This window comes from Aquarana catesbeiana, linkage group LG09 (genome assembly GCF_042186555.1).
Source record: "Aquarana catesbeiana isolate 2022-GZ linkage group LG09, ASM4218655v1, whole genome shotgun sequence".
NCBI lineage: Eukaryota > Metazoa > Chordata > Amphibia > Anura > Ranidae > Aquarana > Aquarana catesbeiana.
In genome coordinates this window covers 169,921,670-169,939,196 of record NC_133332.1, presented here as the reverse complement: position 1 = coordinate 169,939,196, position 17,527 = coordinate 169,921,670, and the positions used below count along the sequence as shown (strand labels likewise).

Here is a 17,527-nt window from a genome sequence, read left to right as displayed (position 1 = left end):
TTTGGGAGCCTAGCCGCGTACGGGACCCCGAAAACCAATCACTGCCTTCAGGATTTCTAAGGGCGTACATTTTTGATTTTACTCCTCACTGCCTATCACAGTTTCGGAGGCCATGGAATGTCCAGGTGGCACAAACCCCCCCCAAATGACCCCATTTTGGAAAGTAGACACCCCAAGCTATTTGCTGAGAGGCATGGTGAGTATTTTGCAGCTCTCATTTGTTTTTGAAAATAAAGAAAGACGAGAAAAAAAATTTTTTTTTTTCTTTTTTCAATTTTCAAAACTTTGTGACAAAAAGTGAGGTCTGCAAAATACTCACTATACCTCTCATCAAATAGCTTGGGGTGTCTACTTTCCAAAATGGGGTCATTTGGGGTTTTTTTTTGCCACCTGGGCATTCCATGGCCTCCGAAACTGTGATAGGCAGTGAAGAGTGAAATCAAAAATTTACGGCCTTAGAAAGCCTGAAGGCGGTGCTTGGTTTTCGGGGTCCCGTACGCGGCTAGGCTCCCAAAAAGTCCCACACATGTGGTATCCCCATACTCAGGAGAAGCAGCAGAATGTATTTTGGGGTGTAATTTCACATATTCCCATGGCATGTTTGAGCAATATATCATTTAGTGACAACTTTGCGCAAAAAAAAATAAAAAAAATAAAAAATTGTCTCTTTCCCGCAACTTGTGTCACAATATAAATTATTCCATGGACTCAACATGACTCTCAGCAAATAGCTTGGGGTGTCTACTTTCCAAAATGGGGTCATTTGGGGGGGTTTTGAACTGTCCTGGCATTTTATGCACAACATCTAGAAGCTTATGTCACACATCACCCACACTTCTAACCACTTGAAGACAAAGCCCTTTCTGACACTTATTGTTTACATAAAAAAATAATTTTTTTTTGCAAGAAAATTACTTTAAACCCCCAAACATTATATATTTTTTTTAAAGCAAATGCCCTACAGATTAAAATGGTGGGTGTTTCATTTTTTTTTTTTCACACAGTATTTGCGCAGCGATTTTTCAAACGCATTTTTTGGGGAAAAAACACACTTTTTTACATTTTAATGCACTAAAACACACTATATTGCCCAAATGTTTGATGAAATAAAAAAGATGATCTTAGGCCGAGTACATGGATACCAAACATGACATGCTTTAAAATTGCGCACAAACGTGCAGTGGCGACAAACTAAATACATTTTTAAAAGCCTTTAAAAGCCTTTACAGGTTACCACTTTAGATTTACAGAGGAGGTCTACTGCTAAACTTACTGCCCTCGATCTGACCTTCGCGGCGATACCTCACATGCATGGTGCAATTGCTGTTTACATTTGACGCCAGACCGACGCTTGCGTTCGCCTTAGCGCGAGAGCAGGGGGGACAGGGGTGCTTTTTTTTTTTTTTTTTTTTTTTTTTTCTTTATTATTATTATTTTTTTATCTTATTTTTAAACTGTTCCTTTCATTTTTTTTTTTTTTTTTTTAATCATTTTTATTGTTATCTCAGGGAATGTAAATATCCCCTATCATAGCAATAGGTAGTGACGGGTACTCTTTTTTGCAAAAATTGGGGTCTATTAGACCCTAGATTTCTCCTCTGCCCTCAAAGCATCTGACCACACCAAGATCGGTGTGATAAAATGCTTTCCCAATTTCCCAATGGCGCTGTTTACATCCGGCGAAATCTAAGTCATAAAATGCTCGTAGCTTCCGGTTTCTTAGGCCATAGAGATGTTTGGAGCCACTCTGGTCTCTGATCAGCTCTATGGTCAGCTGGCTGAATCACCGGCTGCATTTTCAGGTTCCCTGTTGAGACAGGAGAGCCAGAGAAAAACACGGAAGACGTTGGGGGGGGAGGGGCATTCCCTCCCACTGCTTGTAAAAGCAGTCTAGAGGCTAATTAGCCGCTAGGATTGCTTTTACATGAAAGCCGACCGCTGGCTGAAAAGAATGATACCAAGATGATACCTAAACCTGCAGGCATCATTCTGGTATAACCACTCAAAGTCGTGAATGGCGTACCTGAAGACAAAAAAATGGTTAACAATAAAGCACAGTAAACGGTAAGGTATAAAAAATTGCATACCTGAAAAGCAAACATGATAAAACATAATAACAATAAAACATTGCAGAATAGAATACAGTAAAAAAGAACAGAACAATAGAGAGAGAGAATAGAGAGAGAAAGAACAATAAAACGACAACTATTTTTTTTTTTTTTTATATTTTTGTATGTGTTTTTTTTTTTTTTTACACTTTTTTTTGTAACTAACTTTTATAACTGTAACCGGTTCCAGGTTCGGGTCTCTCAAAATGCGATGGCATCTTGGGAGACCCTGTGAAAGTGTGCCTAGTCTGTGCAATGCTGTACCCTACGCTAATACTCAACTAGTGCATGGTAGCGTTCAAAATATTCACCAATGCAAAGACCAGGATTGTCAGGACAGGAGGGACAATAATAGCGGGTGTCACGTCTATATCCGCGCTTGCTGCAGACACAACATCTTTTTTGGGGGGGTTCGTTGGGTAGGGGTACTCGGGAGGACATAAAGAAAATGCCTCTCATGCAGCCGACTGCATTTGGTTGGGGATGTGAATGGGGGAAGTACGGGCGCTGCAGAAGCGGTGGGTTCCCAATTAGGATTGGCGAATGCAGCAGGAAGGGCACTATGGGCACGACGGGCCTGTGTTTGTCTTTTTGGTGGCAGCGGGACACTACTAGTGCTTGCCACCTTGCCAGCTTGAACTGCACTTATGGGACTCGCCACGTCACCAAGTGTTACTGCAGTGCTGGTTTGACTACGACCGGGGTGTACTAGGCCGCTGGTGCTTGCCAGTTCACCAAAACGCTACCAAAAAAACTGTTAGCGATCGCAAGGATCAGGCCTGACTCTGCGAACGCTGCAGTTATGCGTTTAGTGTTTTGTAAGTGACAGTGATCGATCGATACTGCACTTGGGTGGGCTGGGCTGGGCCGGGCGGAGGGGCAAAACGCAGGTGCTAGCAGGTATCTGGGCTGATCCCGCTAACACTGCGTTTGTGGGAACCCTAAACTGCTGGGGACGCTAGTATAGATCTGATCGGATCAGATATTGATCCGTTCAGATACTATACCACTAAGGGAGGCGTATGCTGCGTGCGTGGGTGTTAGCGATACTGGCGCTAATCTGACGCTGCCTGGGGCTGGTGCTTGCCAGTTCACCAAAACGCTACCAGAAAAACTGTTAGCGATCGCAGGAATCAGGCCTGACTCTGCGAACGCTGCAGTTATGCGTTTAGTGTTTTGTAAGTGACAGTGATCGATCGATACTGCACTTGGGTGGGCCGGGCAGAGGGGCAAAACGCAGGTGCTAGCGGGTATCTGGGCTGATCCCGCTAACACTGCGTTTTCGGGAACCCTAAACTGCTGGGGACGCTAGTATAGATCTGATTGGATCAGATATTGATCCGTACAGATACTATACCACTAAGGGAGGCGTATGCTGCGTGCGTGGGTGTTAGCGGTACTGGCGCTAATCTGACGCTGCCTGGGGCGACGCATATCACCGCCGGGCGATCAGGGGGCTAAACCTTTATTCGGTAATAAACGGCGGGTGCCCTGACACTATGAAAAATAAACGAACTAACCAGCGTCACCCGTAACAGTTATACGGTGATCAGTGGTGAAAGGGTTAACTAGGGGGCAATCAAGGGGTTAAAACCTTTATTAGATAGTATATGGGGGTCCCTGTCGCTATAAAACGCTGACGGCGAACCTAAATATTTACGTCTCTAACTAGCGTCACCAGCGACACTAATACAGCGATCAGAAAAATGATCGCTTAGTGACACTGGTGACAGGGGGTGATCAAGGGGTTAAAACTTTATTAGGGGGGGTTAGGGGGGTATCCTAGACCTAAAGGGGGGTAATACTCACTGCCCTAACACTGTAACTGTCACAAACTGACACTATGCAGTAATCAGAAAAAAAAAAATACTGCTAATGTCAGTTTGTGACGGGGGGGGGGGTGATTGGGGGGGGATCGGGGGGCGATCGGGGGGGGATCGGGGGTGTAAAGTATGCCTGGCATGTTCTACTGTGTGTGTTTGTGTTGTGTGGACTTACATGTCTTCTCTCCTCGGCGCTGGACGGAAACTGCCAGACCGAGGAGAGATGACATCACATCCTCTGCCTGTGTGAAACTACACACAGGCAGAGGAGGATTCCCATTGGCTGGGAGCGATCGCGAGGGGGGGGCCACGATCGGATGGTCTCCCCCTCGCCTCCCGACGCTCCCAGTCAGATGCCGACCGCCGATGGCACCGGGGGGGGGTCCGATCGGACCCCCCGCCCGCAGGAGGCAGATCACGTACAGGTACGTGATTCTGCCTGCCCGTGCCATTCTGCCGACGTATATATACGTTAGGCGGTCGGCAAGTGGTTAAAGTGTATAACCATAAAGTGAGTGTTACAGCATCTCAAAGGGTATATACAGATAAGTAATAGCAATAAATGTTTAAGTGTGTAAAGGGGTGAAATGCTTAGGAACAGACCATGGGTTGATCAGAAAACAATAATGCATAAAATATCATATTCAAAAAATATTCAAAAAAATCATTATAAAGTGTCCCAATATATTGAGTGTGTAGCTCTATATAGGACGTATTGTCCGTATATATAGATACTGAAAGGGGAAATGTCCAAAACCCTGAAAAAGGTGAACATATAAAAGCACAGGAAGTCTATTATTGAAGAGGTGCGGTACTTCAAATGGACCCCACAGCCATCTGGATATAGGCCATCTTCATATGCAATGGTTAAAGGGTAGCCTTGAAAATCCTTCAATAAAGATGGATTCTTCACTCATGTAGGTATTTTCAACATAAAGAGGGGAAGACAAAAGGATGCCCTTACCAGAGAAGGTGGACTCACAGGCCCTTGGCGGTGAGTCAAACAGGCTTGTACCGTCAAGCGGTATAGGGTGGCACTCTGTGAGAAGACTTTATGTAGAATCCCATCAGGAATCTTCAGATATTATGCCAGTAAGGGGACAGGAACATCCAAGGATCAACTTCAATCGTCGGTTGGTCGTTTCCTCAGTGGTCCATCCCATGTGTAAATGAGCAAGGAAAAGAAAAAGGCTTCCACATAGTGTAAATCCTTATTTTTCAAAAAGGCATAGTAGCACTTTATTCAGGGATACACTCCAAAAAAATCACAGGCAGGGGCGGTAAAAACTCGGTTCAGAGTACAAATAGGTATAAAAATAGTAAAAAATGATCTAAAAACAGCGCAGTGAATAGTGGTTGGGTATAGACATAAAAACCCGACGCGTTTCGCCTTCCAAGGCTTCTGCTGGGGTATGAATAAGCCCCCCACACAACTGCGCTTTATATAATCTCTTTTGAATGGAGTGTAACAGCTGATTAGCGCTGTTACACGAGATGACTTCCGGGTTCGGCAGCGTCATGGGTGACCGACGGTCACATGATGTTTTTGTGGCCAATCATATCTCCAAGGAGTTAGTCAGAAAGCCAGGCCTCACTTTCGCTATCCACTCAACAGGGCGTCACTCCTATTGGGCTCAAAAGTCACGTGTCAATCACGTGATGTGTATCCTAGGGAGTGACGAAAGGCCGCTCACGGCCTGCGTATCACAGGAGACAGGAAGTGACAGCTTGACATACTGGGAGCTGGAACGCAAACACAGCCGCGATCCATAGTTGTATTTATCTTATTTAAGGTCCAATTTCAAGTGGAACGAACCGAATCCCGGGAATCTTCCCCTAAAATCTTCATAAAAAACTCTATATAATGCACAATAGATAAATGGCCATTAAAGATTTAAGTGTGCACAGAAACGGACAGGAATATAATGCAATATGGCCTTCTTAGGAAATAATAATATTAAAGGTGCATAACGAACCCAAATAGTCTAAACAATTGCAGCATGTACATAAGACAGACTGAATGAATTATATAGCAGAGACCTATAAAAAATTAGATTTATATGAGACTGTGTATGAGGAAGCACACAACATGTGAAAATGTATTTAAGGAGTACTTATAATCCTCATATAGGTGAACTAAAAAGAAATAAGAAATAAGAAAAGTGCATGTATCTAAGTAATGTGGAGGGGTACCATATGGACCACAGATAGTCGGGAATAGCCATCGGGGGGATATCAACGCCTAGGATAGATTAATAAAAGCGTTGATATCCCACTCGACATTAAGTCCGTGTGGCACATAGCACCTCATTAGGTGCATCCAAAAGGTTTCAAGTTTGGAGACACCCCTTGTGTTTGGTTCCCCTCTCCAATGAGGAACGAATTTGTCAATAATTTGGAACTTCGTTCCAGATGGATTCTGATTGTGATGATGTAGGTAGTGTTTGGGAACACTGTGATTTGTGCGTCCTTTTAATATAGCTGTGATGTGTTCGTTCACTCGTATAGAAAAGTTACGTATAGTTCGTCCTATATACTGCTTGCCACAAGGACAGGTGATGAGGTATACGATGAACTTAGTAGTGCAAGTGGCGAATTGTTTCATCTTGTATTCCCTCCCAGTTGAAGATGACACAAAGGTTTCGATTTTGCGGGATTTGCAAGCGTTAACTTTGCATACCCTGCATCTCCTACAAGGGTAGAAACCCTTGAGATCAAAGAAGAATGATGGTGTCTTTGGGGGGTCCACTACACCCGGTGCAATCCTACCCCCTATCGATGGTGCACCCTTATAGATCACACCAGCCTGTTTAGGTAGTAATGGGCCCAGTATTCGGTCGTTTTTCAATACTTTCCAATGTTTTGAAATAATATTCTTTATTTGTTTATGTTGGATGGAATAGTCGGTAAGAAAGGCCCATCTATGTCTATCATCCGAAGGTCTTTTGGGTTGTTCCACCAACAGTGAGGAGCGGTCGATGTGGGCTACTTTCTGTATCTCCTGGTCGATTAATCCTCCATCGTACCCCTTTTCCTTGAATCTGGACTTAATGGTCTCAGCTTGTTTATAATAGTCTGGCAAAAGGGAACAATTGCGTCTGATTCGCATCAGTTGGCTCCGAGGAACTGATTTCAGCCATGCTGTATGGTGGCAGCTGTCAATCGGAATGTATCCGTTACGGTCAGTAACTTTGAAGAAGGTTTTCGTCTCCAATTGACCGTTGACAGCTGAGATTTCTAGATCCAAGAAGTGTATTGTAGAGGAGCTAGCTTCATAAGATAGATGGATGCCCACCTCGTTGTCGTTTAGGGTCGACATGAACTGGTTCAGGGATAGAAATATCCCCACGACCCAAAAGAGGTTTATTATGGATCTGCTACGTTTTGCCACTAAGTCAAACTATTTCTGGTACAATGACTGCTACTACCTACAGACAAAGGGGGTAGCTATGGGGGCAAAGTTTGCCCCCAGTCTGGCCAATATTTTTATGGCCAAATGGGAGGAGGATGTCGTCGGTGTCCTGAAACCCCCACAGCTGGCTCTGTGGGCCAGGTACATCGACGACATCCTCCTCCTATGGAGAGGCTCCATGGGATCACTGAACCAGTTCATGTCGACCCTAAACGACAACGAGGTGGGCATCCATCTATCTTATGAAGCTAGCTCCTCTACAATACACTTCTTGGATCTAGAAATCTCAGCTGTCAACGGTCAATTGGAGACGAAAACCTTCTTCAAAGTTACTGACCGTAACGGATACATTCCGATTGACAGCTGCCACCATACAGCATGGCTGAAATCAGTTCCTCGGAGCCAACTGATGCGAATCAGACGCAATTGTTCCCTTTTGCCAGACTATTATAAACAAGCTGAGACCATTAAGTCCAGATTCAAGGAAAAGGGGTACGATGGAGGATTAATCGACCAGGAGATACAGAAAGTAGCCCACATCGACCGCTCCTCACTGTTGGTGGAACAACCCAAAAGACCTTCGGATGATAGACATAGATGGGCCTTTCTTACCGACTATTCCATCCAACATAAACAAATAAAGAATATTATTTCAAAACATTGGAAAGTATTGAAAAACGACTGAATACTGGGCCCATTACTACCTAAACAGGCTGGTGTGATCTATAAGGGTGCACCATCGATAGGGGGTAGGATTGCACCGGGTGTAGTGGACCCCCCAAAGACACCATCATTCTTCTTTGATCTCAAGGGTTTCTACCCTTGTAGGAGATGCAGGGTATGCAAAGTTAACGCTTGCAAATCCCGCAAAATCGAAACCTTTGTGTCATCTTCAACTGGGAGGGAATACAAGATGAAACAATTCGCCACTTGCACTACTAAGTTCATCGTATACCTCATCACCTGTCCTTGTGGCAAGCAGTATATAGGACGAACTATACGTAACTTTTCTATACGAGTGAACGAACACATCACAGCTATATTAAAAGGACGCACAAATCACAGTGTTCCCAAACACTACCTACATCATCACAATCAGAATCCATCTGGAACGAAGTTCCAAATTATTGACAAATTCGTTCCTCATTGGAGAGGGGAACCAAACACAAGGGGTGTCTCCAAACTTGAAACCTTTTGGATACACCTAATGAGGTGCTATGTGCCACACGGACTTAATGTCGAGTGGGATATCAACGCTTTTATTAATCTATCCTAGGCGTTGATATCCCCCCGATGGCTATTCCCGACTATCTGTGGTCCATATGGTACCCCTCCACATTACTTAGATACATGCACTTTTCTTATTTCTTATTTCTTTTTAGTTCACCTATATGAGGATTATAAGTACTCCTTAAATACATTTTCACATGTTGTGTGCTTCCTCATACACAATCTCATATAAATCTAATTTTTTATAGGTCTCTGCTATATAATTCATTCAGTCTGTCTTATGTACATGCTGCAATTGTTTAGACTATTTGGGTTCGTTATGCACCTTTAATATTATTATTTCCTAAGAAGGCCATATTGCATTATATTCCTGTCCGTTTCTGTGCACACTTAAATCTTTAATGGCCATTTATCTATTGTGCATTATATAGAGTTTTTTATGAAGATTTTAGGGGAAGATTCCCGGGATTCGGTTCGTTCCACTTGAAATTGGACCTTAAATAAGATAAATACAACTATGGATCGCGGCTGTGTTTGCGTTCCAGCTCCCAGTATGTCAAGCTGTCACTTCCTGTCTCCTGTGATACGCAGGCCGTGAGCGGCCTTTCGTCACTCCCTAGGATACACATCACGTGATTGACACGTGACTTTTGAGCCCAATAGGAGTGACGCCCTGTTGAGTGGATAGCGAAAGTGAGGCCTGGCTTTCTGACTAACTCCTTGGAGATATGATTGGCCACAAAAACATCATGTGACCGTCGGTCACCCATGACGCTGCCGAACCCGGAAGTCATCTCGTGTAACAGCGCTAATCAGCTGTTACACTCCATTCAAAAGAGATTATATAAAGCGCAGTTGTGTGGGGGGCTTATTCATACCCCAGCAGAAGCCTTGGAAGGCGAAACGCGTCGGGTTTTTATGTCTATACCCAACCACTATTCACTGCGCTGTTTTTAGATCATTTTTTACTATTTTTATACCTATTTGTACTCTGAACCGAGTTTTTACCGCCCCTGCCTGTGATTTTTTGGAGTGTATCCCTGAATAAAGTGCTACTATGCCTTTTTGAAAAATAAGGATTTACACTATGTGGAAGCCTTTTTCTTTTCCTTGCTCATTTACACATGGGATGGACCACTGAGGAAACGACCAACCGACGATTGAAGTTGATCCTTGGATGTTCCTGTCCCCTTACTGGCATAATATCTGAAGATTCCTGATGGGATTCTACATAAAGTCTTCTCACAGAGTGCCACCCTATACCGCTTGACGGTACAAGCCTGTTTGACTCACCGCCAAGGGCCTGTGAGTCCACCTTCTCTGGTAAGGGCATCCTTTTGTCTTCCCCTCTTTATGTTGAAAATACCTACATGAGTGAAGAATCCATCTTTATTGAAGGATTTTCAAGGCTACCCTTTAACCATTGCATATGAAGATGGCCTATATCCAGATGGCTGTGGGGTCCATTTGAAGTACCGCACCTCTTCAATAATAGACTTCCTATGCTTTTATATGTTCACCTTTTTCAGGGTTTTGGACATTTCCCCTTTCAGTATCTATATATACGGACAATACGTCCTATATAGAGCTACACACTCAATATATTGGGACACTTTATAATGATTTTTTTGAATATTTTTTGAATATGATATTTTATGCATTATTGTTTTCTGATCAACCCATGGTCTGTTCCTAAGCATTTCACCCCTTTACACACTTAAACATTTATTGCTATTACTTATCTGTATATACCCTTTGAGATGCTGTAACACTCACTTTATGGTTATACACTTTAAGTCTTTTTCTCTCACAGAGACCACTATTTTTGACTTACTTTGTTTCTACTAGCGCCACACTTTATTATTATTCAATATAAGCTAATTGCAAAGGACAAGGGGTCCTCTTTCTGTCTGGAGAAAAAGCGGGTTAATCTTTCCATACGGAAAGGTGTTTTTACAGTAAGAGCTATGAAAATGTGGAGTTACCACAGGAACTAATTCTAGCCAGCTCAGTAAATTGTTTAAAAAAAAAAAAAAAAAAAAGATGGATCCATTCCTAAAGCCGCAGAATATAACTTGATATTTAAGCATATTTAAAGGCAAACTTTTATTTTTTGTTTTGGATAGAGTGCAGAGGGACTAGACCCTATATTTTATTGCTGTCTGTGCTGTCTATTGTTCTATGCTTTTTGTTTACCGTTATCGAAAGTGAAAGAAAATCCCACATTTTGGATTGTCCCCAGAAAAGTAAGAAAGGTCTTCCGGAGCGGAAACTAGTTCTGATGACCAGGGGGGCTCCAAGGGATTCTCTTAATTTGCAGGGATTTCCTCTCACTTCCTGTTTTGGCTATAGGAAGTGCAGGTAAATCTCTACCATGAGACACAGCTAGTAAAAAAAAGCTGACAGGGGTTTTAACCCTCCCTTACTCTATCCAAAATGAAAAAAAAATGTTATCTATAGTTTCACATTTATCATATTTACTTGCTTTTAAACATTTTTTTACATTTCTTTAGTTACTTCCTGGTTTCCAGCCTAGACGAATGATGTCATGCTGGCATCCCAGGAGTCTTCAGGAGACGAATCTCCTGCCTGAATGCCTGAGCAAAGCGCAGATTGATTCAGGGAAGTATATGCTACATGAATCATCTGTCCTTACTCAAGATGGCTACGGTTAGAGCTAGTGGTGTTTTTAAAAGTGATTTCTCAGCACAATAAAGCATAGAGAGGTGGATAAATGGGGGAGTTGGCTTTGAATAACAAAAATAAATGAAATTGTTTTATTTTTGTGCTGTTCACATACAGTGTAGTTCTGCTTTAAGGCCCTGTTCAAATCAGCTGTGGTACAGGGTTCTGTTTATGCAGGGTTTATATTATTGTTTGTAATTGATGGTCTTGTGTCTTTTTTCAACTGAAGTTATTATATTAATATTCCTCTCAGCCTCTCAGGATGGCTGGTTTCGCTCTGACTCAAACTCTATAGAACATTCCTCAGATGAAACTCAAAATATATAAAGACACTAGATGGTTTTCCCAAGACTGCAATACAATCTCTAGTACAGTGGTTCTCAACTCCTGTCCCCAGGACCCACTAACAGGCCAGATTTTAGGTATTACTTTGGGGAGATGCAGACTAGAATACTGCGATTACTGAGCAGCAAATTATAACACCTCATTCACCTTTGACGTATTTCAGTTATCTTGCAAACCTGGCCTGTTAGTGGGTCCTGAGGACAGGAGTAGAGAATCACTGCTCTAGGAGAATATATGATTAGTGTTATATTTGCACATGAACGTATCACACATCTGAAGGTTTCAGTCGACATATTAAAACAAGCTATTTCTTTGCTCCACTAATGATGCTTTCAGGCGTGTAACCATTATTGTCCATATATACAGTATATATGGAGCATGAGAAAAGCAAGATGTATGCTTAGAGGAAATAGAGCCATTCTTAAAGTCACACAATTATCCATCTTAGAACCGATAGACACCCTGGAAGACATTTTCATTTTGCCCCCTTCCTGACCAGAGCACTTTTGCGATTCGGCACTGCGTCGCTTTAACTGACAACTGCGAAGTTGTACCCAAACAAAATTAACGTCCTTTTTTCCCACAAATAGAGCTTTGGTGGTATTTGATCGCCTCTGCGGTTTTTATTATTTGCGCTATAAACAAAAAAAAGGGGGGGCAATTTTGAAAAAAACGCAATATTTTTTACTTTTTGCTAAAAAACATATCCCCCAAAAATATATAAAAAAAAAAAAAATTTTCCTCAGTTTAGGCCGATATGTATCCTTCTACATATTTTTTGTAAAAAGAATAGCAATAAGCGTATTGATTGGTTTGCGCAAAGTTTATAGCGTCTACAAAATAGTTAATAGTTTTATGGCATTTTTATTTGTAATTTTTTTTTTTATTAGTAATGGCGGCGATCTGCGATTTTTATCGGGACTGCGACATTATGGCAGACATATCAAACACACTATTTTGCGACCACTGTTATTTATACAGCGATCGATGTTATAAAAATGCATTGATTACTGTGTAAATGACACTGGCAGTGAAGGAGTTAAACACTAGGGGGCAGTGAAGGGGTTAAGTGTGTCCTAGGGAGTGATTGTAACAGTTAGGGGGCTGGGCTTTAACACGCAGGACAGTGATCACTGTTCTCAACGACAGAGAGCTGTGATCTCAGTCCTGTCGCTAGGCAGAACGGGGAAATGCTTTGTTTACAAAGCATTTCCCCGTTCTTCCTCTCCGTGACACAATCGCAGGGCACCCGGCGGACATCAAGTCATGGAGACCGCGACGGGCGCCTGCCCGCGCCGCGTGCCCGCGACACCGCTTATTAAAGGGGACGTACCTGAACGTCCTTTTGCCTACCAGCACCATTCTGCCGACGTACATCGGCATGCGCTGGTCGGCAAGCGGTTAAAACCAATAAAAAGTTTTTTCAAAAAAAAGAAGAAAAAAGATGAAACAATTGAGAACTGAAACTTGAAGCATATGTGTGTTTTTTTGTTTTTTTTACTTTAGTTATCCATTAATCATCTAATCTTATTAATTCATGCAATTCCTTCACATTTTGCTTCTAAATAAAGAGAATCTGTGCATTGCCACTGCAGATTTACAAGAGTGTGGCTTGTCAATCAGCACCTAGCCACAGCTAGTCCTGTCCACTGTTTTCTGCATTGACATAACTGCCTCTGTTGCATGAAACACTCCCATTGTGAACTGCAGTGAGAATGTGAGACACAAGTGAAAGAGGATTTAGCTCAAATTTGGGAAAGAAAAGGTGGAATTTTGACTTACCTGTAAATTTCATACCTTGGAGTACAGTACAAGACACAAGCAGAGTATTCATAGACCCTGGGTTGTAGGCTCGTACTGCCAGATGATTGGAAACTGAGAAGATTTTCGAGGACACACCCCCTGGGAGGCTCCCCTATAACCTTACCTGTAGGGTTTGTACCTATGAGTCCTCAGTTTTGTGAGTATACATCTGTTTTTATCTTTCTAAGAAACTAACAATCAAGTAATGTTAATTCTAAAAAGAAGAAACACTCACCTCAGCTGAATTAAATACATCAGGCAAAAGGAAATTAAGTAATGCCCACAACTCATGGAGGTTGTTCTGCAAAGGGGTGCCTGTTAGTAATAGTCGGTTTGTTGTCTTAAACTCACGAACAATTTCAGATAGCTTTAAAAATAAAAGTGAGTAATTTACATGTGTGAGAACAGACATACAATTACATCAATTAAAACAGAACGAACATATTTTGGTATCTTATAACCTAGGCATATTGAAACAGAATTGTCTAAGATAAGATAGGTGAAGGTCACCACAGAGAATGTCCACCACTGTTGTGTCTTCATGCACTGTAATTGTATAACATATTGCATAACATATTTACTGTCGTTATATATCATTTGTTAGAGAAGATTACTATTATTATTATTATTATTATTATAATACAGGATTTATATAGTGTCAACAGTTTATGCAGCACTTTACAATTTAAAGGGGGACAGTACAAGACCGAGCCTCTTTTTGAGATTTGTTGTTTACATGTTAAAAACATTTTTTTTTTGCTAGAAAATTACGTAGAACCCCCAAACATTATATATTTTTTTTCTAACACCCTAGAGAATAAAATGGCAGTCATTGCAATACTTTCTGTCACACCGTACTTCCGCAGTGGTCTTACAAGTGCACTTTTTTTTTGGAAAAAATACACTTTTTCTAATAAAATAAATAAGACAACAGTAAAGTTAGCCCATTTTTTTTTATATTGTGAAAGATGTTGTTATACGGAGTAAACTGATACCCAACGTGTCACGCTTCAAAATTTTACCCTTAAATATCTCCATAGGCAACGTTCAAATTATTGCTCTCGCTCTAACGATCGCAGTGATACCTCACATGTGTGGTTTGAACACCGTTTTGATATTCGGCCGCTGCTCACGTATGCGTTCGCTTCTGCACGCGAGCTCGATGGGACGGGGTGCGTTTCAAAAAAAATATTTTTTATCTTATTTATTTTACCTTTTATTGTTACGCTGTTCTTTTAAAAAAAAATTGTGTCACTTTTATTCCTATTACAAGGAATGTACACATCCCTTGTAATAGAAAAAAAGCATGACAGGACCTCTTAAATATGAGATCTGAGGTCAAAAAGACCTCAGATCTCATATTTACACTAAAATGCAATAATAAAAAAAAAAAAAAATTAAATGTCATTTGAAAAAAGAAAAAAAGTCTCTTTAAGAGCTATGGGCGGAAGTGACGTTTTGATGTCGCTTCTGCCCTGCAATGGTATGGAGACGGGTGGGGGCCATCTTCCCCTCACTCATCTCCATACCACACACGGAAGGGGACCCAATCGCCTTCACCGCTAACGACGGCTCCGGTAAGCGGTGGAGGGCACTGAGGCGCGGCGGGAGCGGGGCCCCTCTCCCGCTGCTGATACAAGTGATCTTGCGGCGAATCCGCCTCAGAGACCACTTTTATCTGAAAGCGGACCGCCTGCTGAAGAAGATACCGGGGTTATGGTAGCTAGCCACTGCCATAACAACAATATTCCTCTTCCAAGTGCTGACGTATAAGGATGGCGGGTGGTCCGTAATTGGTAAAGATAATTTCCCACAATTGTGGCTTTTTAAATCACAATTAGTGTCTGTGTATAAATAGTCAATTAGTTTGGTAGCTCTCACTTGGATGCCCTAAGCAGGCTACACACCAAGCCATGAGGAGGTAAAAAAGAACAGTCAAAAGACCTGCGTAACAAAGTAATGGAACTTTATAAAGATGGAAAAGGATATAAAGAGATACCCAAAGCATTAAATATGCCAGTGAGTACTGTTTAATCCCTTATTAAGAAGTGGAAAATTCGGGGCTCTTTTGATACCAAGCCAAGGTCAGGTAGACCAAGAAAGATTGCAGCAACAACTGGCGAAAGAATTGCCCAGGATTCAAAAAAAAAAAAAACCCCACAGGTAACTGCAGGAGAAATACAGGCTGCTCTCCAAAAAGACAGTGTGGTTGTTTTTAAGGAGCAGAATTCAACAATACTTGAACAAAAAAGAGCTGAATGGTTGAGCTGCCAGAAGGAATCCTTTACTGCGCCAATGCCACAAAAAAGCCAATGAGGCATGTCAAGGTGTTGTTGGGCATATTGTAACCAGGCTTTTTTGTGGAACTTGTACAGTCGAGGCTTCTTTCTGGCAACTTAACCATGAAGCTCTTTTTTGTTCAAGTATCATCATATTGTGCTCTTTAAAAACAACCACACCATCTTTTTCCAGAGCAGCCTGTATTTCTCCTGAGGTTACCTGTGGGTTTTTCTTTGAATCCCGAACAGTTCTTGTGGGAGTTGTGGCTGAAATCTTTCTTGATCTACCTGACCTTGGCTTGGTATCAAAAGAGCCCCGAATTTTCCACTTCTTAATAAGGGATTAAACAGTACTCGCTGGCATATTTAAGGCTTTGGGTATCTCTTTATATCTTTTTCCATCTTTATAAAGTTCCATTACTTTGTTACGCAGGTCTTTTCACTGTTCTTTTCTACCTCCTTATGGCTTGGTGTCTAGACTGGTATCAAGAGAGCCCCAAATTTTCCACTTCTTATTAAGTGACTGAACAGTACTGACTAGCATATTCAAGGCTTTGGATATCTTTTTATATCCTTTTTCATCTTTGTAAAGTTTCATTACCTTGTTACGCAGGTCTTTTGACTGTTCTTTTGTGCTCCCCATGATTTAGTATCTAGCCTGCTTAGTGCATCCATGTGAGAGCTAACAAGCTCAATTACTATTTATACACAGACACTAATTGCAATTTAAAAAGCCACAAATGTGGGAAATTAACCTTTAATAGCCATTTAAACCTGTGTGTGCCACCTTCTGTGTCTGTACCAAGGCCAAACATTCCAGGGTATGTAAACTTTTCATCAGGGCCATGTGGGTGATTTCTGTTACCATTATGATTTAAAATCGCCAAATAACTGTGATAATAAATGGCTTCATGTGATCACCGTCTTTGAATAAAAGACAGTTTTTTGCCATGATTAGTCATAGTTTCAATATAAATGCCAAAATTTCACAATTTCTGCCAGTGTATGCAAACTTTTGAGCACAACGATAGATAGATAGATAGATAGATAGATAGATAGATAGATAGATAGATAGATAGAAGGGAGCCTTGTTGTTCCAGGAGGACGTACCCGTCTGTGTTATTAATAAATAGCAATTTAAATGCCAAACTAATATAAACCACATATTAGCAGGAAACAAACCTTTGATTTTTCATTCTTTATCCTGTGAGCTTCATCAATGACCAAGTACCTCCAGTTGAACTTTTTGAAAACAGATTTTTCCCGTATGACCATTTCATAAGATGTAACACAGACATCCCATTCTCCAGGCATCATGACATCTCGTATAAAAGCAGCCTAATTCACACAAGAAAACCAACAATTTTGAAATAAAAAGCTCTTGAAATCACTAAAATAACAAATTTATAGTTAGCAACTGTACATTATCATTAGCTTCCAGGCACACAACTAAATACACAGCTGATAAAAAATAAATGTAGACTATGCCAACTGCCAGAAGCTAGAGGTTTTTTTTTGCCCACAGGGACCAATAGGATTTTCTGTTTCCCTTTTCCCAGTATTATTAGCTCAGCATATATTTTCAGTATGCCTCAATGATGGGATGAATGAATCCCATATACATGCGTGGGAATAGTGTGATCCTGCACAATCAAAATGGGGAAAAATCCTGAATGCATAAGAAGTCGAGGAGAAAATGTCAAGGGAGCTTGCTGATGTCAAATAGCTGAAGTGGAGGTAAATATTGGAGCCCTTTGTTCAACTTTGATTGCAGTCTGCACAGACATCCAGATCCAGGCGGGACATGAAATACAGTACAATGTATTGTTTCCACATTCCTTT

General features: G+C 41.5%; 1 protein-coding gene across 2 annotated transcripts in view; it reads right to left on the bottom strand.

Annotated features, from left to right (window-relative positions):
* SMARCA1 (SNF2 related chromatin remodeling ATPase 1) overlaps positions 1 to 17,527 on the bottom strand; it is a 409,892-nt gene that overhangs the window by 332,078 nt on the left and 60,287 nt on the right. For both annotated transcript variants that reach the window (XM_073599403.1, XM_073599404.1), the window contains 2 exons: positions 16,868 to 17,023; positions 13,642 to 13,773 (listed from right to left, as the gene is read on the bottom strand). In XM_073599403.1, coding sequence (XP_073455504.1) covers positions 13,642 to 13,773; positions 16,868 to 17,023 — 288 coding nt within the window. The remainder of the gene's footprint in view (positions 1 to 13,641; positions 13,774 to 16,867; positions 17,024 to 17,527) is intronic.